Genomic DNA, 23,880 nt, shown 5'->3' with positions numbered 1-23,880 from the left:
TAATAGACTCTGAAGCACACAGATAATCTCTATATAAGCATATGCCCCTTTGCTCCTCAAAGCTCCTGCTATTTTTAGTTTCAAGAAGAACATCTGAGAAATGTCTTAAGTAACATCAGGAATATAAAATATAGTTCACATAGTGAGCAGGGTTCAAGGACGTTAAATGTCACAGGATTAAGACAATTTCTTCTTAAGGCAAATAACACCACGTCCCTGGCAACTTCAGTACCTTAGATTAAAGAAGACAGTTCTCAAATTTCTTTCTTCCCTTTTGAATTCCACTTAAATGTCATACTACGGCCATATATTGCACTGAATCATAGTCTGGTTTGATGGTTTAGTTGTGTGTGTTATGAAAATCTAGTCATTTGTTCAATAAACCACAGTTAAGCAAATTGTGTCTGAGCATGGTATGCTAACCCAATCTCTCTCTCTCCCCCTCCCTCCTCTCTCTGCATATTGACTTAATTAGCAGAGGTGCCATGTAGCATGGTCTAAATCAGTGATCCCCAACCTTTTTTACGCCGCGGCCCGGTATCCCCAACCTTTTTTATGGCGCGGCCCGGTACCGACATCAGCTGGGCGCCGCCATCTTGTTTTGATGAAAAAGTGCTTCCGGTGAGCTTTCTACCCGGAAAAGCTCACCGGAAGCACTTTTTCATCAAAACAAGATGGCGGCGCCCAGCAAGCCAGCGGCCCGGTAGGACTTGTTCCACGGACCGGTACCCCTGGTCTAAATAATATAGGTCTTGTTGATAAATGATTTCTGGGGCAATGGAATGTTCTTTTTTTTACAATTAATTATATTCCTGGCATTATTTCTTTGAAGCTCTTAAATATGTCAGAACCTAATACATTACGACTGTGAGGAATAATGATGCATCAAATGTGCGTATTTATTTTTTAAAAACTGTTTCACATATACTTTAAAATATAAATAACTACAAAGGTTTTCTGTAGCTTTGTATGTATCACCACAGTCCCATGCAGTACTCAGTGAAGTGGAAAGAAGAGCCAGCTGTTGTTGTTATTTTTAACACGACTATCTAGTTCATTTCTATTTCTCACCAATCACAGTAGCTTAACCTTTGGGACAGTATGAAAACCACTGAAATGAGTGGAAATTATATTTTTAGATACAATTTAAAACAAAACATTTTCTCCTTCCCGCCAACTTTTAGGAGAGAACTTATATTGTAACTAATACTACTTCGTATTTGTTAACACCCAATTTGTGTGCATGAAGGCTTTCTCTTTCTACCAGTCAATTTAATGGTACAGACGCAGTCCTGAAATCAGCCATTTTGCTCCTGCTCCTTTTTCGTCTAATCAATTTGCCTGAATTAGAAAACATGTGGCTACATTAACAGTAATTATAATAAAAAGCAGCTACATGCATTACCAATTTTGAAACATACCCTTCTAAGGATTCATCCTCAAAACATTGCATTACATAACTCATTGAAGTGAGCCTTCCTCAACCAGGGATTCTTCAGATCTTAGACCTCCTGGTCAGCATAGTTCCTCTATATCAGTGGTGGCTAACCTTTTTGGGCTCTCGTGCCGATAATTGCACGCGTGCTTGCCTGCTCGTGCTTGTGTGCCATCACCCAGAAGGCAATGCGTGTGGCCCCCCCCATGCCTCCTGCATATGCGGTGCAACCCGCGTGACTTGTGCTGCGCATGTGTGCGTGACCCCCCCACCATTGCATGCTTCTGAGCATGCGCAAATGTCTCCTGCATGCCACACCGCCGTGCATGCACGCCAGATACCCGACAATCAGCATGTGCTGTAGACCTTTTCTGGGCGAGTACTCGTGTGCCAGCAGTAATGGCTCTGCGTGCCACTTCCGGAACGTGTGCCATAGGTTCGCCACCACGGATCTATATTCTTTTAATGGGTAAAAATCCATTGTAATCATATAATAACAAGTTGGAAATGAAAGAACTATCTACATTAGTGAAGGCAGAGAAGCTTTTACCCATGTACTTTTTCAATCTAATTATGAGGCAGAGAAGAATCGATATATCAATCACAAGGTCTATTTTTTTATTTTTACTGATTGCTTTATTTTGTTCTTTGATCTGAACGAAGAGGAAAGCAATTAAAATTAAGTCCTACTTTTCTTGGCTACATTTTAACAGACATTTATGTCATAAACATAATTTATTTCTCTTCAGTAATAGAAATAAAGCATGTGAGATTACAGCAAAAACTAAAGCCAATGTATACACAGAGGGCAGGTCTTTGGGAGGCATTATGCATACCGCATAAATTGCTAAGTAAACATTATAATATTCCACTCTTCTCTAAATGGAACTTCCTCCCCTCAACAGACCAGAGATATCCCATTTTTATTACTGAATCAAGTGGACAAAATAATTGACATTTGTTTCTCATCCACCTATCCTCTCTGCAGCTGCAATGTTTTCTCAGACAGAATAAGAGCCTACTTTCACAACTCTAATTTAGAATATCAGTAGTATCGTGCATGTACTGTTGGTACTGATCCATATACCTATCTGGACAATGTGGGTTTTCTTTTCCCCACAAATATGGTATTGCTAATTGCTAATGCAAATTCTATTGATATACCCAGTGGTGGGATTCAATTTTTTTTTACTACCGGTTCTGTGGGCGTGGCGTGGCGGGTGTGGCAGGGGAAGGTTACTGCAAAATCCCCATTCCCACCCCACCCCACTAACCTGCTTTCCAGCTCCATTCTCCTGTGCAGGACAACAAAAGAAGACCCACCCAATCAGCTGGGATTTGGGAGGCAGAGAATAGATGGGGGCGGGGTCAGCCAGAGGTGGTATTTGCTGGTTCTCTGAACTACTCAAAATTTCCACTACTAGTTCTCCAGAACTGGTCAGAACCTGCTGAATACCACCTCTGGATATACCCCCCAAATAGGGGTGGATAAATAAACCATGGTGATTGGATTGTCTAGGCATTCCTTGTTATAATTAAGCTATATTTAATGTGCTATGCACATTTGTTTTAAGTGTGAGGCAGTTCATGATGTTCACCTATGTCTTATTTAATAAACCACATAAAACTTGAACTAGACAGCATCAGAAATAAAGACCTCTTTTAAGGAGCAGTATCAGAAAATGATAAAATGATTAGAATCTTGATATTGCCATTGCTAGCCTTAAAATACTGTGTTTCTTATTCTCTATAATAAAAGTGGCTGTTGTAGTTCCATAAAAATACTACTGCAGTTATAGAAATGTTGAGAGTATTAATGGTTTTTAGACAGTATTATTTATTTATAATTCCACTAAATAAATAAAAATATTGTGGAGAGCAGTGTAGGATAATATATACTGCCAAAGGCAAAGTGCAGGGAATAATTATGGATGCATAAATGGGCAGAATCTAGCCTGCAAACACTCCCTCCCTTTTTCAAATTTTAGCTGGAGGGCCACTTTTATCAAATAAGTCATGGAATAGGTTATAAAATTCAGGTGGTTTATGAAGGAAGGTTTTTTACACACTTCTTTTTGGCTTTTTTCTCTTTACCTATCAATTTACATGTGTATGTATTTCTGGATGTTTTTATTTATAGGGAATAACAAAGAGAAGCATAAAAATTTAAAAGCAAAACATTTTGATTTCCATCTTCTTCAACTTTTTTTTAACCTATTTTATGCTGGAATTAGATCCTGTATTTTCTTTTATTTTCTTTTTTTGATATGGTTGTAAGACTAATCAATGAACTACCTATTGCTAGTACTACTTCAACAGGCCTTAGCATGGATTATCATATTGACATCCTTCCTCTACCAATAAATGCCCCTCTAGGAATATTCCTTCTCTGCTGTTTTGTAATTCCCACATTGACTCCAGATTCTTTTTGATTCACAAAATATTTTGCTTTTAAACTTTCATATTTGTTTCATTAGTCATTCTGGAAAAGCTATTTTTTCATATTAACTATTTCCTTTTCAGAATTTTCAAATTCTGTTTGGTATCTTAAATATTTCTTGTATACTTTGAATATTTGATGTATAAACACATTTCAAATTTCTGTTGATTCTGTAAGACACAGAGATAAAATTATTGCTAGGTGCTTTGTATTGTTTTGGATATTACCACTTTTGAAAATCAGTACCTAGTTTCCTTGATGGCATGGATGAATATTAGGCAATTACATTTTCAAAATACCGCTGGGACAAAATGCTTATTGACCTTTAAAAAAGAAGGTCAACTTTCTACATCAGAATAGATTGCTGTACTGATAACTCTTGGACCCTGTTCAAAATCTTGACTTTTAAATATAGTCATGATTTATAGCTGCTCTTGACTTTCAATGTCCTTTATCAGTTTGGCACAAAGCCACCCAGTCATCTTGTAGGGGAGATGGGTGGCATAGAAATTTAATAAACAAACAAAATGCCTGAATGACTGCAAACCTTGACACATAGATCCTCAGCCGAGTTCCTTCATATCTCTGTTGGCACCTGAGATATAATGGTTAATTATCAAGGAAGGCAGTTGTTCTTTTTAAAGCAAGGAACTCTGAGTTTGACATGTTCTATGCTGTATTCACTCTGTTTTTCATGTAAGGGAGAAGGCTTTTTGTTAAAAAAAAAAAAAAAATGCCCGAACTTTTCAAGTTTTAACTCAGCCTTCTTCTACCTGGGGTAGCCGTGGAGTGGACCACTGTTCTCAGACAGAACTGCAGAAGATTATTTAGCTCACATCTGAAAGTAATTTTCAGTATTGTAAATGCTTTCATGGCTGTGTTCCACTATTGTGAAGTAGTGGTTAAATATGGGAAAAGCCCCAGGAATATCCAAGATTTAGTCTACCTTCAAGGATGCAAATATAGTGAGTTTGGGCCAACCACTCTCTTACTGTAACTATCTTATTTCATGTAGTTGTGGGGGAAAAAAGGTAAGTGCCATGAATTTGCTGAACAAGAGATCGGATTTTACTCATTATTTTACAACCACAGTAAACTATATCAAAGCTTACCAAACAGTCTATAATTGTCTCAGTCATGTGGTTAAGAAATCACAGTTTAAGCCTGTCCATCACTATACAAAATAAAAAATAATAGATTGTATAGAGATGAACAGGCTAACAATGAAAATAAAAGACAGAGAAGATTCAATTTATTATAGGGCCTGGTATGCGTGGTTTAGAAATAAAAATAAAATAAAATGGCAATCAGGAAAAGAATGAGGGAATATGTAAATATACCATGAAGATTGATATGTAAGGATAAAAGATATTGATTTATAGCAAGAGTAAGATGCCATGGTAAAGGAGTAAGTAAATACATATACTGAAAAATGTGAAATGCAAAAGATGTCTTGATGCTGATAACAATGTATAAAGTTTTATTTTGTTTTTAAAAATTTGAAAACTTAATAAAATTTATTAAAAAAAAAAGAAATCAGTTTAAGACGGGGCTTAGTCCCAATCCACAATTAAGTTATAGTTTTAGCATATTGGGTGAACACGGCCAACGTAACAAAGATAAATAAAATCCGATGTTCACAATGGGGCACGCGAACTCTTATTGCGTTCATTGGGCACATATCAGTGTCTCCAGTCAGAGTCGAGATCAAAGCGGTCCAAAACAACGAGACCACCACATTCTTAAGAGCATTAGCGGGTGTTTCCCACAAATTCTCGTCCTTTAGTCACTTCAACGGGAGATCGCCGCTGCTCCCGGAAATGAAGGCGCAGTACACACCTCGTCGCCTGAAACACAGTCGAGTACCTATCATTTTGCGAGCACGCGGCTGCAGCGGAAAGATCGCCGATTTTGGTACTATAACCAAAAGCCTGAGCCAAAAGCAACCAATTACCCAGCAACCCTCCTCTGGCATCTTCCTCGCCGTGCGATTGGCGGCTGCGCTTTTAAGGGCAAACAACGCCGCCTGTGTTTCATGCAGCGCTTCCGTGTTAGTTCCCTCCGCCTTGAAGCTGGCAGGTTAAAAGGAAGTCGTGTAACCGCTGCAGCCGCGGCTGATTTTCCTCCCTCCTTGAGGCCCACTGCTGGAGCCCTGACGTGAGTGGGAGGAGAGACCAGACCCAGAGCAGAGCTCTTGTGAAATACACCATTTTTTTTTTCTTTCAAAAAAAGCCCCACCACCACCACCACTTTACTTTGCCAGAATTGAGCTCCCCAACCCCGCCCCACTCCCCGGCCCAACCCCACCGCCCGAGGAAATAGGTGGGTAATCTATGCTGGCTTGGAAAAGGAGGGGGTGGGAGAGTAGCTGCTCCTGCGGCCCTCTTGCCTGGCTTTGTCTCCTAAAATGGGGATTGCCTCGAGGAGGCCTCTGCTTGATTTTTTTTTTTTTTTACCGGGAACTGGGAATGGTCCGCGCCAAGGCGCGCTCCACCGCCAGTGTTTTCAAAGCAGCTGGTGCGGGGTGGTGGTGATGGTGGTGATAAAAATGGGAAAGCAGCCTGAGGGGAAAATATAACGCTGCGGTGACATGATGTTAGTCACGTCCTTCTCCGAAACGCTGCTGTTCTGCTTTCTCCCATTCCTCGCGTTTCTCATTTAATGGAGCTTTAATGGAGGCAGATTTTAGGCCCCGGCTTCTTGTTGCTTTTTCAACTTTCCCCGGCGCCACACCCAACCTCCCTCCGTTTTCTTTCCCCATCCGGGCCTTGCTAATGCTTCCTGGGGGTGGGAGGTAAATAGAAAATCGGAAACGGTGCTGATACGAGGCATAGAGCATGCAAGCGTGCTAAAAAAAGAGAGAAAGCTTATCCCCCCCCCCCCAAATTCTTTCCAGCTAGTGGAGGGAGTAGTTGAAGCCCTGCCCAACAAAGGCTTTACAGGACTTGTATTCCTTTTTGTCTTATTCTGAAAGCATTGCAACTCCAAAGGGACTCTGTCTGAGCCAAAGAAATAAGCAGGACAATTCTGATTGGTACTTGAACTGGAGACTTCCAGGAAATCCTAAGCCTTCTGGCGAGTTGAGGGTACATACCTAGAAGATGCATTGGACAACTACTGTTTTTGAAGACCCTGGGAGTCGAATTTCACTTGAAGGGCTCCTCCTACTCACTGTCATTGCTTTAGGAAGGTGAGAGGTATCCCTTCCCTTTTGTTCTGGGAGCTGAAGAACGCATAATAGTGTGCTTGCAAGGTAGAGTGATCGACAAAATTGCCAAATGCATTTTAGCATGCATGGTGTGTAAATGGAGCCAAAAGTGGGTATTATGTAGAGTGCTCCAGATCTGTCTGCTACAGTGGCCATCTTTTTGAAAACTTTGAAAGAAAAGCTTAAGCACTGCAACAAAACAAATGCTTAAACATTTTTACAAATTCAGATGATCTTACCTTAAGCTTATCTATCAGAAATTACACCCACTCAATCCATGGAAGCAATGAGGAATAGCATTGCAGCCCTAACATTCAAAAGCAGCTGAAGCAAGGCAGAAAAGAGAAGAACAAAACACCAAAAGCCAATTTCTCTTTTATTTATATTTCAAATTTAGAAATTGCCTGTATAACTCAGAACAAATCCCAACATTTCTTTAAAGCTAAGAGCAAGAAAAAAGAAAAGGGGTCCAAGTCTGATCTACCCTCCCCCAGTTGGGGGATGAAAATTGGAAGTTGTAAAATGAAAGGAGCCTCTCTTCCTAGAGACTGCTTGAGGAAAGCAGCCAGCAGCTCAGGGAGAGGGAGAGAAGGCAGGAGTAGGTGGTCCTAAGGAAACCCTGCCTTTTAAAGGAAACCAGTGAATTCCCAGGAAAGGAGGAGCCGGGTGGGGGGTGGTATGAGCCACTCTCATCTCTGCAGCAGCCGGGCGTTTCCGTGGTGGAGAAAGGGGAGGAGAAAAGGGTGGTGGTGAGGCACAGTTTTTGATCCTCCTCTTTCATTGATGAAATTTAAATCCTTAGGTTTTTTACCTTGAAGACAGTTTCTCGGAGTCATTTATTTCTGAAGATAGGTATAGGAAGAGAGCAGGGAACAATTGGGGATAAAATCCTGATGAAAATCATTTTTTAGAGGGTGGGTAGCTAAGATGACTATGACTAGGAATTTTATTTTTTTCTAAAAGAATATTCTGTTGATATGTAGATTTTGAATAACAGTGAGGGAAGAATCTGCTACATCAGGAGAGAAGTCACTAAAAAGAAAATAAAGCTCTTATTTTTCTGAGCTTTTCTGGCATATTCTGAAGGAAGTGGTGTCTTAATTTTTCTATATTTATACAAGAAGAGTATTTATTTTCATAAAGATACAAAATGTCTTCATTTGCAAAAGGTAAGTGTAAGCATGTTAAGTTCTGTAGTGCCAGAAACTGCATAATGTTTGTGGCTCTGTGTGTGTGTGTTTTTTTTTTTTTAAATAGAGCTGTGCTGTGGCTCATAGGCAGCTACTGAGGTAGGATGGTAACGATCAGAGGGTGTTTAAAAGGGGTATCCAGTTGGATTAAGTCAGCAATTCTCTTGTTTTGAGGGTTGCTTAGGTGATAGCAAAGCACTGCCAGTCTCTACCATTGTGTGTGTGTGTGAGAGAGAGAGAGAGAATGTGTGGGAAAGGGAATATGTGTTTTCTTCAAATGTTAAAAAAAAGACTAAAACTAGACTGAGGCAGTTGGAGCTGCTTGCCCTCAGTCTGGTAATTTAAAGAAGGGTCTGTACTGAGTAGCTTATCAGCTGGCCTCCTATTAACATACTGGTGACATAAGTGGTTATTAAAGCTCCATTTCTCCCAGGTATTTTATGACTGTTCATGCCTGTGTACGTGGTTTGAAAGTCCTGTATTGTGAAATTGCCCACAAGCAAATATTTTAGCTTGATGACTGATGCATTGCTGTGACAAGGAAATAATTTAATAGTGTGCTTGTTTCACCGAAGTAATCTCATCTCTGTTTTATGCCTCAAACCAAATATATGAAGCCTTCAGTATTAGAAAGGAAAGTGTGTAAACTATTTCAACTAGGCAACATATAGAAAACCAGGTGGCAGTTTAGTTCTGAGTACTACTATATATCCCAGTGGAGTGAATATACCTGGTGGATTATAAATACAGAATCTTTGTAACGACTGAGCGAAAGGCAAAGCATAGACATAACTGACCCTTAAAATAGACTGCTTGAAAGTGATCTAATGAATTCTGCACAGCAAAACAAAAACAGCCCCCCATTCCAATAAATGGTATTTTAGCATTTGGTGTTGCTATTTTTTAAGTCCAATACTGGAGGAAGCCATTTTGTATAAAAATGGATTTCATTATGTTTTCTAAAAGTGTCTGCTTTATAATACAACATGCCTCACTTAAAAGATAGTCTTGGTTGTAGATGCTATTTTTTATATTTCTCCTAGATTCATAGGTTATTTATGTTGTTGTAAACAGATTAAGTATTAGTAACTGCTAATATAAGCTTAAACTTTTGTGGCCAGAATGTAACAAGGCACTTTTTTGTACTATCTAGCATTTTTAGTGGAAGGTCACTAGATTTTCTTTTTCTTTTTAATGCATTTAAATGTATGCAATATCTTACATGCTTTTTTTCCTTTTGTTACTGCAAAATAAAATGGTGTTCTTCTTTTGCCTCCCAAATTTTGGCATACAGTTTTAGGATGAATTGGGGTCATGGAAAGGGATTTATTACACTACAGCTTTCTATCCTTTGGCTAAGCTTTTCACGTTATCAAAGATAAGCTTTGCCAGAAAATCACATTATCACTTAGCAAATCTAGGCCGCTCTAGTTAGGTTAAAACTAAAAAGTGTTGTATATATGAAATAATTGTATTTTTTATATACACTGAATATATAAATCTAAAGATTTAAAGAATCTAAAGATAAATCTAAAATACTTAAAGCTAGTAGATATGCTGGATTTTTCCACAGATGAATACATTCAGGTTTAATGCTTGAGTATTCAGGTAATGGGCCTGAAAGTTTATGGTCCACGTATTTCTATTATTAACAGGAAATTTTTAATTTCTTATAAATTGCTAAAGCAAATTATGGAGGTACATGGTACCTCCATAATCCATATACTGTAGATTATAACTATATATTTTAAATGGGTTAAATAAAACTATTTAAAATGGAATTCAATTAAAATAGAATGAAGTATATTGTTGACAGCCTGTCCAAGAGAACTTGGATTCTGTCCTAGTCTACAGCAAACAGACACGCTATCTGTTTAAGTAAAAACAAGGAAAAAGGATAGTAGTACCACCTAATTATATGTAAAGTAGCTTACTGGATCCCAGTTTCAGATTCTGTACTATGAGATATTGTAAATACAGCTATGATCTTTGTCATGTTCCTTACATCTATTCTAGATACATACTTTTCCCCACTCCTCCTTGGGTATCTCTCGGCCCCAGATAGATTCTGTACTTTTAATATGCGAAGATGTGTTTTTCTATCTACTTACTTAATTTTAATACATTTGAATAAAATTTAGAGCAGTGATGTAGAACTTGATGTGACCAGATTTCAGCTCCCAACTGTCCCAATTAGCACGAATCATGGCAAAAGATTATGGTAATTGAAGTCCAGCATACACATTTAATCTAATTTTGGGTTATCTGTCCCCAGTCTGACCCAAACAATTTTAGAGTGAAACTAGATGTATGCTTTCCTTTCTCTAGCCTCACCATTGTTTTCTTTCTCTATCCCCCCATCCACCTCCACCCACCCCTGCCCATCTCATATTGTAATTCAATACCCTTCCTTTAAGGTACACTTAAAAATCACCATAGAGTCAGAAGCATCACCCTGTGCTGTGTTTTTTTTTTTTTTTTTTAACAATCTAGGACTATAAACCAGGCTGATTAGCATAGTACTGCAGTACTTGTAGTACTTTCAGATACTGTAGAGGTTTCATTTCCTTCTCTTACAGGTGTGAATGTAAACAAAAGCTTGTCTAATGCAGCATTGATCAAAGTGTGCAGTTTTGTTTAGTGGGAAAACAAGGTTCAAAATGGACTTTGAGAAAGGCGGAGTTGTATAATAAGTAGTTTCTTTGTTCACAATTTATTTGTAGTTGAAAGCAGTAGAAAGGTATTTTATTTCATTTTAACTAAAAAGTCAAGGTAGCATAATTCTCTCTTGTCCAGTTTCATATTGATATTATATGCCTCATTTCAGGGTAAAGAATGGCACTAAAGGCATGAAAATATCTTGCACTTTTGATTGGAGCCATACTGCTTTGCTATCCAGTTGACTGTTAGAAATATCTTCAGAGTTTCAGCTGTGGTGTGAACTGTGCCAGTTCTTTCCTTATGATCTAGAAATAGATAAAGCAGACTGAATGTGGATCTCTAAAAGAGACAGAAATCTTTATCTTTCTGTGTTTCACAACTTATTTATTTCAAAGTTAGTTCTTGGAATGGAATGTCTGGTCCTTTTCCTTTTGTTTTATTCTCAAGAGCTTGTTACTAAATGTAGGATGGTTAGAGAGTTCTTACCTTGTTTGTTTTACCTGAGCTCCACTGTCTGAGTGTAAAACTAGGATGTAGTTTTAAAAAGGCGATATTTTATTGAGTACAATGTTAACTTTTGCAATAGCTGTGATGAAGCAAGTCTTCCCAGATTTGTCCAAACTTTTTTTACTTGCCTGCTTCACTATATTTGCTAACCCTTTCGGGCAATGAGGGCGTCATCGTTTTATTGCTACGTTGGAAATGAGATATGCAGTTGGCAAAAGCAGCAGGGAAGGCAAACTGTTGAAACAAACCTCATTCTAAGATCATTTTATCAGGTGGTTGTAACTTCCAAAGTTATTTTTGTGAGAATGGGGCATAAATCTGTTGTGTAGCTACTAAGAAAGAAAGCTGGTTCTACTTATAATGAAATTAAAAGACATTTCATTATCCAAAACAAAACTAAATGTATTCACTGTGACATCTGCAGTTGAATTTAAATGTTTCTTCTCTAAATTGGGATAGATTTACATAATATACTTTATAGGTGTTTCCCCTAACAATTTTCAAGTATGAATATAGCAAACCTGCTTCCAAACCTTTTTAAGCCCAAGATATCAACTTTTCGCAGCCCAGAAGCAGGAAAGATTGTTCAACGCCCATCATGTCTAGCTATCTGGAGAGCCGGAAATCCAACAAATCTGAAAGGCATCATCTTGGGGAAGAAATCTATCTTTATAATGAGGAACATTATAATGAGGATGATTCATTAGCATGTGACCCATGCACTCAATGCAGTTAAAATATTAAGCAATTGTATTTTTGCAATCTGAAAACAGTCTGACCATTCCAGCCTTGATATTTATTAAGTTTCAGTAGTTGCAATTTTGATTATTAGTATATAATTAGTATAATAATTATTGTTATTATTAAAACTAGTTATTAGTTTTAATAACTGATTTAAGTGGCAGAATGTTGTAGGTAAAGATCTTGCATAGCATTTATTATTCCTACACTTTCAGTGTTAACTGTGGCACATACAGAGATATATATAGAGAACTAATAGAATATGCCTTTTGTTTTGTGAAGATTAACTTGTTGAATGAAAGTGCTACTTTGATAACAAGGCGCTCTACCTCTATTGTGACGTGAGTGGAGCTTTTGTGGAAAGCACTTCTTAATCGGTTCTTTTTGTATTTTTTTTATAACTTTTCATCTGCTCTTGTTGGTCGATCAAACCTCTGGAGCAGATTCCAAAGACTGGAAAATACGACTTTATTCCCTTAGTATAAGTACTACTCCATTAGTTCAGTGTAAGAACTGAAGAAGCTTTTTGGATAAGAAGCGAAATGTCTTCAAGGAAAAGCAAAGAAAATTGTTGCCTTTTGAAAAAGCCCCTTTGGGACAACCATGACTTGGATGACTGAGAATCTCCATAGACATTAGCATAACTTTTTTTCTCAGCAAACAAGAACCATTGGTTATAAGCCATGGTGTTGTTTATATTATAATTATCAATCATTTTCCAAGAAAGTTTAACTTGGATATGTGCTACTTGAAGAAACCTAAGAATTTATAATTGTGTGAAGGAACAGAGGATTTTTAATATAGAACATTAGGTACAGAACTTTTGAGATACTACCATTTTTTAGCCTTTTTAACAAAGCCACAACAGGTTGATATTAGTACTGTATTGTAGAAGCCTGATCACTTCTTTTTAGGCTAATACATTTTAGTGTCTTCAGATGCAACCATCAAATACATTGGAGTATGATGAAGTAAGCTGCAAGTCATGAAAGCTAATGTCTTTTAATTAAATTTATTGGTCTGAAAAGGTGTCAGATTCCTAATGTTGGGATACTGCAGACTAACATTCTTTTCCTACAGTGTTTAACATTAAGTATTTAGCTATAATATAACAGCCACTTCTTGCAACAAATTATTCTCACTTTGGTCAGATACAGTGGAAAATCACTGTTCTTCACATCTATACAAAATCCATAGATTTGTGCCTAGTTTTCTGTTACCAAGTTTGAAGTTTCTTTATAAATGACAGTCCACTCATGTTACTATGAAATTTTTTTCTAATGTCCCTTCTCTTCTTTCCTAGCTGCCAGTAGTAGATTCAGTTTAAAATTATAAAACATGGTTATAATGCTGATTGTGTTAGGTGTATGCTTGGGTCTAAAACATAGCAAAAGAAAAATAACACAATTAGGCAATATACAAGCAAACTGGGAATTTATTACTTAAAAACTTCTTCAATAGAAATATCATCCTCCCCCCTCCCCCATTTATAAATAGACAGGTATGGGGTTTTCTGATTTTTTTTCATTATTCCTGCTTGCTTTCAGGACATAAAATTCAGCACTGTAGCCTTCCATTCTGTTATAATAAATGTATTATGGTATCTTGTAAGAGCGAACTGAATATTTTAGTAGGAAAATGGCTAGTACAAACTATATGACAGAATTGAAATAGAAAAAAATATTATTTATAAACATTAAAGAACATTGTTAAGCAAGTTAAAACTATTTACAAGTAACTTAAAAATGCTTTAGGCCATTATTGAAAAACCTGGAAATGCTTTTATACTGAACTGGAATAGTCTTAAAATTTAAAAAAAAAAAAGCAGAACTTGTGTGTAGAAAAAATAAGTTCTCTGTGAGCAATATGTACTGTACTTCCCTGTAGTTTCTTTTTGTTACAAATAATGTTGGGTGAATTAAAATGACATTTATATCCAACACTCTCGTTTTTATAAAGTTTTAATGCAAAAGTAAACATGTTTTTTCTGATGCTATCAATTATTGAAATGATTTTAAAGTAATCATCTGGTTCAGTCTGACTCAGTCTTATTAAAAAAAATACTAAAAAAAAATAGTGCTTCGTTAAAATAAGCATAGGAAGAAAGAAAAAGTAATGTGTATATTGTGAACTTCCCAGATTTGGAAAACATAACGATGTTATTATCCTGGAAAATGTATGTTCTTGAACCAATTGCAACAGTGTAGGATCTGACAAATATAATCAGTTAATTTAATATTGTACCAGTATTGTGTTCTGAGCAGTTTTGTAAATTTTGAATTACAGTATGTGCATTTTTCAACAGTCTGACTTGAATAGGTAAAATAATAACCCAAGATACATAACTACTGTGATTTTATATAGTTGCTTTAGGGTTGATACCTACTTGTTGTCCTGTTAGCTTTGAGAACCCTAACCCTAATTCCCACAATAACTGGCAATATTTTTAGATTGATCTTAGAATTTGATTGGGATATTCATTATGGATTGTATAGTTCCTTTTATATAACCATTTAACCAGATAGAGCCAACTGCATTTGAAAATAAATTTTCCATGTGATTGGATGGATATGAACGCCTTGAGTTTGACACCCCTGTTCTGGAGGGTTTATTATTATTATTTTTCACTATGAAGAATTAGTTACCTAAATGTTTCTTGTGTAGTTTTGAGTTGATATGTTACTGTACATTAGGGAAAAGCAAATCACTATGTTTTGTTTCTTTAACATACACACTTTTAAAAAAATTAAAGAAAATGCTACTGCTGATTTATGATGATTGATATTTTGGATTGTTTCTGTACTATATGTCAGCTGATTTTGACTAATTTTCTGTTTAATGGTGAAGGATTATCAGATTTCCTCCCCCCCCATCTAGAATCTTGTACTTATGTAATCTCCTAATAACAGATACCTCCTCTGCTATTTTTGAATGTGTAAAATAAGTGCCTTAAAATTAAAGTTTTGTAAATGCAGGTAAGAAATATGCAGCAATTCACTTCATGTTGCTTAATAATAACTGAACCCTTGAACCAGAAAACACTAAGGGAGAGAAAAATTACTGGAGTTTATCACCAAGTTTCTACATTTTTTGTATGACATAATTTTGTGAAAGGAAGATTGTATCCTTGGCAAATCAGTAATGCTCAGCTGTGCAACTGCAGAACAGTCTGATGATTTAGAAAAAGAATAGCTATTATTTGGGGATTTTTTCCCCATGACTAATAACAAGGACAAAAGTGGAATGCACCCTCATTTTGTCCATTGGTTGACTAGCAAAATACAAGAATATGTTGCATCTGTAAAAATATTGTACAAAATAAATACACTGCTCAAAAAAATAAAGGGAACACAAAAATAAGACATCCTAGATCTGAATGAATGAAATATTCTTATTAAATACTTCGGTCATTACATAGTTGAATGTGCTGACAACAAAATCACACAAAAATTATCAATGGAAATCAAATTTAGCAACCCATGGAGGTCTAGATTTGGAGTTACACTCAAAATTAAAGTGGAAAAAAACACTACAGGCTGATCCAACTTTGATGTAATGTCCTTAAAACAAGTCAAAATGAGTCTCAGTAGTGTGTGTGGCCTCCACGTGCCTGTATGACCTCCCTACAACGCCTGGGCATGCTCCTGATGAGGTGGCGGATGATCTCCTGAAGGATCTCCTCCCACACCTGGACTAAAGCATCCCCTAACTCCTGGACAGTCTGTGGTGCAACGTGGCGTTGGTAGATGGAGTGAGACGATGTCCCAGATGTGCTCAGTTGGATTCAGGTCTGGGGAACAGGCGGGCCAGTCCATAGCATCAATGCCTTCGTCTTGCAGGAACTGCTTACACACTCCAGCCACATGAGGTCTAGCAATGTCTTGCATTAGGAGGAACCCAGGGCCAACCGCACCAGCATATGGTCTCACAAGGAGTCTGAGGATCTCATCTCGATAATGGCAGTCAGACTACCTCTGGTGAGCACATGGAGGGCTGTGTGGCCCCCTAAAGATATGCCACCCCACACCATTACTGGCCCACTGCCAAAACGGTCATGATGGAGGATGTTGCAGGCAGCAGAACGTTCTCCACGGCGTCTCCAGACCCTGTCATGTCTGTCACATGTGCTCAGTGTGAACCTGCTTTGATCTGTGAAGAGCACAGGGCGCCAGTGGTGAATTTGCCAATCTTGGTGTTCTCTGGCAAATGCCAAACGTCCTGCATGGTGTTGGGCTGTAAGCACAACCCCCACCTGTGGATGTCGGGCCTTCATACCACCCTCATGGAGTCTGTTTCTGACCGTTTGAGCACCCATATGCACATTTGTGGCCCGCTGGAGGTCATTTTGCAGGGCTTTGTCAGTGCTCCTCCTGTCCCTCCTTGCACAAAGGCGGAGGTAGCGGTCCTGATGCTGGGTTGTTGCCCTCCTAAGGCCTCCTCCACGTTTCCTGATGTACTGGCCTGTCTCCTGGTAGCACCTCCATGGTCTGGACACTACGCTGACAGACACAGCAAACTTTCTTGCCACAGCTCGCATTGATGTGCCATCCTGGATGAGCTGCACTACCTGAGCCACTTGTGTGGGTTGTAGACTCCGTCTCATGCTACCACTAGAGTGAAAGCACCGCCAGCATTCAAAAGTGACCAATCCATCAGCCAGAAAGCATAGGAACTGAGAAGTAGTCTGTGGTCACTACCTGCAGAACCACTCCTTTATTGGGGATGTCTTGCTAACTGCCTATGCTTTCCACCTCTTGTCTATTCCATTTGCACAACAGCATGTGAAATTGATTGTCAATCAGTGTTGCTACCTAAGTGGACAGTTTGATTTCACAGAAGTGTGATTGACTTGGAGTTACATTGTGTTGTTTAAGTGTTCCCTTTATTTTTTTGAGCAGTGTATATAATGCTTTTAAATAAAGTACAGTTTTAATATTATGTTTCATTGTTAAGCATTTTGTTCTCTATGATATGCCTATAAAATTGTCTCTGTTTCTTTTTAAAGATTTTAGCAAAGCGATGAGTCAGGCTGGTACCTCCCCATTCCAGGAAGCTATTAAGCAAGAATTGGAATATTCTATGAAAACAGAACTGGATAAAATACTTGGAACTGCACCACAGAATGAACTACAGGTTGGGACTAAAACAAAATTGCAGTGTATTCTTGAGTAGATCCTGTTTGTGTAATGTTTAGAATTTGTGGATATATATGGGATAAGTACAGTATCTAGACAAATGTTCTGGAATTTCTCAGGGAAACAGGAATTTTAAGTGCAGCCACTTCAAGAGCCTTGTTCTTAAACAATGTCCCATTAGGACTACGTGTAATAATATTAAACAATGTAAGTTAGAAAGCAGTTTTCTGTGCATTCTTTCTGTTTTGGGATAGATTAGCTGATACATAATAAAATATGATTTTTTACCTATACTTTCTGACCATGCTTATCTGTTTTGCCTTCAGCTCCTTTGTTAATACTTCTTGATTGTTACACAGTGAAACATCCTAAGCAGTGGGCAAGCATGACAACTCTAACATAGAGTTAGTTATGTAATAGAGGGGCAAGAAGTAATAGATACATAAAAACTATAAATAAAGTTATACCAAGTGAATTTTAAGTGTGTGTGTGTGTGTATGTGCGTATCATAAGGGTTTAGCATGTGTGTGTGAAATACTAAAAAGTTATAATGGTTATTGCTGTAACTATTGATAAGAAAATTCTTCCATATTCACTTTGTCTTGCGTAGCAATGGGAGGGAGAAATAGAAAAAAAGAAGAAACAATGTTTTTTTAAAAAATGGTATACAAATTGTTTATGTATGCAAGAAATTGTTATATATTTGAAAATATTCATAGCTAACCCAGAAAGGATAGTTTTCCTCATTACAGTGACACCATCAGTTTCCAGAAATACTTGCAAATGATGAAAACAAAGACATAGAAATAGAAACTGCTGTTAATGATATTGTATTCTGGTTCAGAAAAAAAAAGCTGATTGCATGTATGCATGCATTATACATATGTAAAAATATATTTTAAACTTTGGATGCCTTCCTTTTTCTTAGCTGTTTAAAAATCACTGCCTTCTACATTGTAATTTTGTGAAAGGAAGGATTGAATCCTAAACACATTGATTTCTTTGCATTAATATATCTTTGATCATTCCTTTTCTGTGTTTTGTTTGCCTGCTTTTTCTAAGGATATAAAAAGATGGCTACATTTTTAGAACCTCATAACATGTAGTCTTGCTCCATTTTTCCTCTCAAAAATGAAAGAGAAATGGCTTTGGTTCTGTTGCCTCACCTTTTACAATAATTTTATATCTCTGTTTTGCATAAGGAGTTTTTTTAAAAATCTGATTCATTTGCCTTTTTCAGCACACTAAAAAGGATCTGGAAGGATTTCAAAAGCTTTTTCACAGATTCTTACAAGAAAAAGGACCATCAGTAGACTGGGAAAAGATTCAAAGACCTCCAGAAGATTCTGTAAGTTGCAGCATGATGTGAATTACCAATTTCTTGTGGATCTTACTGCTTTTTAAATATCATGTTCTGACTTACCCATTTTGAAGAAGTTCACACTAAGCAATACAAAGGAATTAGGTTTTGATTTGAAGAAATGAAAGCCAACAGCCATGATGTATCAGGATATCAATTTGCCTAAAAAGAAAATGTCACTTATATCTGTCACTTATCTTTGAGTCATGAAAGGAGGCTTCTAAAAAAAACAACAGTCCAGGAATTGGAGTAACAAATATATTAGGTTCCCTAATATAAAACTGGCTGAGGAATTCTGGGAATTGAAGTCCACAAGTCTTAAAAGTTGCCAAGGTTGGAGACCCCTGCCCTAAAGCATAATCTTTTCTGGCATTCAATGTATATTTGTAATAAGATTTATTAAATCAGTTTTGGTTGCCTAGTTTTACTTCTGCAGCCACTCACCACTTAACCTAAACTTGTTGCCTTCAAATGGGGAGAGAGTATTTTAAGACAGTAACCAAACACAGTAGTTGGGAAGAACAGCAATCAGTCTTTGGATTGCTTTCACCAATATAGACAATTCTACAATGCTGTATGGATAAAGATTTTGTCTTGTGTAGCCAAAACCAAACTTTAAATCTTTTTAAATTTGCAGTAAAACTGCATGCTTTATTTTGCAATTCCATTTTACAATGGAATACTGTAAAGAGTATAGAGTTATTCTATATTATTCATGCTTATCACCATTGTTTTCCTTTCAGATACAGCCGTATGAGAAGATAAAAGCAAGAGGAATACCTGATAGCATTGCTTCAGTTTTGAACAAGTTAGTTGTGGTGAAACTCAATGGTGGCTTGGGCACCAGTATGGGATGTAAAGGCCCCAAAAGTCTTATTGGTGTACGAAATGAGAATACATTCCTGGATTTAACAGTTCAACAGATTGAGGTGAGTAACATATATGTGAGTTCTCCTTGTTAAATAATTGTTCTAAAATCTGTGGCTATCATTCACAGAGAGCCTATGCAAAACATTGAAATCCCAGTGGGAAAGTTGCATTATGCGGAATCTAATTTTTTTGGTCTATTTCAAGGAATTTTACAATTATTCCAACTACCTCATATTGATGCATCATCACTTTTTAGCATATAACAACTTGTAAAAGAGCACCTGAGAGCAAATTGGAATATAACATTAAGAACTGTACTGAGAAAGTACTGACACAGTGTTTTCTCTCTCTTTTCTTTTTCGGCTTTCCCTATTCTTCAGGCAGCATAGCAAATACACAATCTGTAAAATGTTATAGTTCTTCCTGAAATTTAAAAATACAGATGAAAGAAGAGGTTCAAATTTTTGAAAATAAATAGAATTTCTTCTGATCTTTTTTCTTCCTAACATTTTCTACAAGTGAAGGGTTTACTCTCCCCTACCCCCCAATGGAACGTGGATCCATTGGTTATGACAGGGATTGTCTTGACTGGCTTGTCATTCAAGCCAAATGTCGTGGGCTGAGAGAGAATGACGGGCCAAAGTCACTCAGCTGATTTCAGGACTAAGGCAGCACTGAAACTTGCTCTCTTGGTTTGTAGCCTGGTGCCTTAACTCTAGACCAAATTGCCTCTTCTATTTCCTATTTCTTCTGAATTTTAGCTGGAAATGTTTGACAGATAAAAAAGGCAATTAAATGTTTTTTTACTGGAGTTGATGAAATAGGTTTGTTTTGCTTGATCCTTTCCAAATATGCATTGTCAAAACTGGTAATTTATTAACAGAGTAAAAGATGAAAGGACCTTTTGAGGTGTGGGGGTGGGTTTCCATTACCATTCCAAAAGCTATAGGAACAGAAGAACATAAGCAGCGTTCTGCTGAATTAGACCCCTGGCACATCTGATGCAGCAGTCTGTTCTCACAATGGCCAACCAACTGCACAAGGAATTCCACTAGTCTCTGGGCAGATGGCTTTCAGAAGCAGTCACTCTGCTATCGATACCAATAGCCATGAATCCCCACGTGTCCCTATGAAACATTAATTGGTGCTAGAGGCAAATAGCAATGTTTTTTACACTACTGCTTATTAATCCATTTGGTAGAAGGTCATTAAAGCAGCAATACCAAGAAGTTTATGGTAGACACTGGATGACTTTTCATGCCATCATGAACTTGAGGCAGTGTTGCTTATGTCAAGGATAGCATTGGTCTGAGAGGTTTTGGAAAATGTTTAAGTTTTGGCTGTTGTTTCTCAGGTCGTAAAAAAAAATAGAACTTGAAAATATTGTTGATCCTGCTGTCCATTCCATGCCATGTCCAATTTGATTGTAAGAACGTAGTCTTTTTCTGTTTTATTGCCTGCAATCAGCAGTTATATGAAATTATGCACATTGGATCTTCAAAGCACAAACAAACTTGCAGAATCACATTCCAATGATTGCATTTTAAAGTGGATTGTGGGTTGAGTGGTAATTCGAGTGCTCTATGTCAGGGATCCCCAACCTTTTCAACGCCGCGACCCGGTTCCGGCATCAGCTGGGCGCCGCGTCCCGGTACCGGCGTCAACTGGGCGCCGCCATCTTTTTGACGAAAAAGTGCTTCCGGTGACGTCACCGGAAGCACTTTTTCATCAAAAAGATGGCGGCGCAGCGCTCGGTGAGCTTTTCGGGTAGAAATGGCTTTCTACCCGGAAAAGCTCACCGAGATATAGCGCCGCCATCTTTTTGATGAAAAGTGCCGGTGAGCTTTCTACCCGGAAAAGCTCACCGGAAGCACTTTTTACCCAAAAGATGGCGGCGCCCAGCAACCAGCGGCCCGGTAAGGCTTGTTCCGCGGCCCGGTACCGGTCCGCGGACCAGCGGTTGGGGACCCCTGCTCTATGTAGACAAGGAGCAATGAGAAGTTTGTAAATGGAATAGATTGATAGTAGATTGTATTTTGTAGATACGGTAGATTGTATGTAGATAGTAGATTGTATGTTTTGTAGATAGTAGGTTGTATGGATATTCTTTCATTCACAATGATCATATTGAGCAATAGCTTTGAGCATTACCTTTCCAAACTCCATTCGCTGTATAGAGCTGGGAGCAAGGAGAGGAAGTATGTCAGTGAAAGGACCTTGTAATCACAAGGAACCCTTTATTTAAGGAACATTTAAAAAGTGCTGGGGTTCAATTCATATGTTAGTTTCATTTGTTCCAATTGTAATTATTATTTGAAAGGCATTAGTTTCAAATATAGCGTATGCTTTTCAAGTCTGTAGTGTCCCAAAGGGGGTGGTGGTGGTGGAGGGAAAGTGGCTTGTGAGAAAAGTATGCTGTCCAGGCTTGATTGTTACGAGGCTACAATCATAAAGCTGAATTAGTTCAAAAACCAAAGCATATGACAGTTACTGGCACCGATGCTAGTAGGTGAGCCATCTTGTCAATTTTCAATTAACTTCAGTGTGTTGAGCTAAAAAAAATCTTGTTTGTGATGAGGGAGGAGTAAATGATGACTTACACTTTTGCAGCCCAATTTACCTCTTTTGTATATATATCACAGCATTGCATACACATTAGAAAACGGCACAACTTGCATTGTGACAGTATGTGACAGCATCTTTGGCATTTTTGTGAAAGCCTTCAATCCTCCTGGCCCTTTAGAATTATGGTAAATAAAGTTTTTTTTTTTTTTAATATTAAAAATGCCCTCCCTTAGAAGTCAAGTTGATGGCAAAGACTTAGTTAAAGCTTCAGTCACTGTATATTTCCTATTTTATTTGCTTTCTTGATATCTTTGGCAGTTTTTAAGTGCTAAGTAAATGCTGTAAAACTTAATCAGAAACTAGGGTTCATTAGACGTTTCCTTACTGAATTTGCTGTTTAAACTTTTGATGTATAAATGTTGCTTTTGTATGCATGTAGTGCCTTCGAGCCAGTCCTTGCTGTTTTCTTGGCAAGTTGCCTATTTCCTTGGCTGAGACAGAGTGACTGCCCAAGGTCATCCAATTGGCTTCTTACCTAATGTTGGACTAAAACTCATAGTCTCTCTGTTTCTAGCCTTAACCACCACACCAGACTGAATTTATGTCCTGACCTCATACTGGAGAATATTTGAGCCAGCTTACAAATAAATAATTTATATTTTATGTTACAAAATATTTGTAGGTTGAAGATATTTCAGTTTTCCATACAGATAAAAGTATTTTCAAAACAGGAAACATAACTTTAGATAATGTACATATATTGTCGCAAGCATCAAGTTAGGAAAGACATTCTTTACAAGGAAGAAAGGAAATTCCTCTTCAGATACAGTAGTTGCTCTCTGCAGTTTCCATAAACACTTGGATTATATTTGCCATTCTTCCTAATTAGGGATAGCTATTTATGCATTGAAAGGTTTTACTCAGTAAACAATTCTAATTTTATAACTAAGAACCTGAACTTGGTTTTTCATTCTACTACTCTCCGTCCCCAGTTCCTTTGTAATTTATAAGCTGTGGGTTGAAGAGTGGGGTGAAATACTTCATGTATGTGTTCCTCTATTTTCTGAGGCAAAGTTTCTTGGGCCGAAACACAAGAAGTGATAGGAGAGGGTGCTTATCAATGTTAGATGATTGAGAACATTTCTGAATCAGGAAACTACCATAGAAAAAGCCACGTCTTCCAGTCTGATTGATATATTTTGGACCAATCTTTGTATGTTCAATAGCACGTCCCAATGAACACATTTTTGCAGTACTGTAGTTTGAATTTGGATGTGACTAAAATATGAATGAAACCAGGCAGTTTAACATTTATTATAAACATTGAAGACAGAATTGATAAAGACAAATTGGTGAAGACTAAAAATAGTCTATTCTATTCTAGACAATGCCACTAATTAGCTGCCCAGGACAAAGTATGCCTAATGAACAGCAGTGTTTCATTCTCTCTGTTGACAAAAATGGATGAGATGGTATTATAAGATACAACTTATTATTTTTTATTTCTTAAATTTATATGCTGCCTATCTCACAATTGAGTGACTGGGCAGTTTTGTTCTACAACATATTTTTCCTTGTCCATTTTCAAAACTATATTCTAACACTTACAGTTTGTACCACCTCACTAGGAGAGCTATTCCCCATTATGATATTCCAATATTATATCTTTGCATGACCCCAAACCCAACAATTCTTTGCAGCTGATGAAAATGAATTTCCTTGTAAGTGGTTAATGGCAATTAAGTGGCATGCACTAATTTATGTATTT

General features: G+C 37.4%; 1 protein-coding gene across 8 annotated transcripts in view; it reads left to right on the top strand.

Moving 5' to 3' along the window:
• The first annotated feature begins 5,917 nt into the window (after positions 1–5,917).
• The window catches only part of UGP2 (UDP-glucose pyrophosphorylase 2), a 29,435-nt gene continuing 11,472 nt past the window's right edge, over positions 5,918–23,880 (top strand). Inside the window, exons 1-5 of one of the 8 annotated variants that reach the window (XM_087949116.1) lie at positions 5,934–6,197; positions 6,850–7,065; positions 17,188–17,315; positions 18,558–18,665; positions 19,421–19,606. In XM_087949116.1, coding sequence (XP_087805242.1) covers positions 17,202–17,315; positions 18,558–18,665; positions 19,421–19,606 — 408 coding nt within the window. In that variant the 5' untranslated portion in view covers positions 5,934–6,197; positions 6,850–7,065; positions 17,188–17,201. Of the gene's footprint in view, positions 6,198–6,771; positions 7,073–7,917; positions 8,253–17,187; positions 17,316–18,557; positions 18,666–19,420; positions 19,607–23,880 lie in introns of those variants that run through there. The other 7 variants (XM_087949118.1, XM_087949119.1, XM_087949117.1 and 4 more) reach the window with 7 other exon arrangements.

Source organism: Notechis scutatus, chromosome 1, assembly GCF_049901735.1.
Source record: "Notechis scutatus isolate UNSWTSFEM ecotype Mainland chromosome 1, rNotScu1.2, whole genome shotgun sequence".
In the NCBI taxonomy this organism is placed as follows: Eukaryota; Metazoa; Chordata; class Lepidosauria; order Squamata; family Elapidae; genus Notechis; species Notechis scutatus.
The sequence above is the reverse complement of the archived record's forward strand: the minus strand, read 5'-3'. Positions and strand labels throughout refer to the sequence as shown.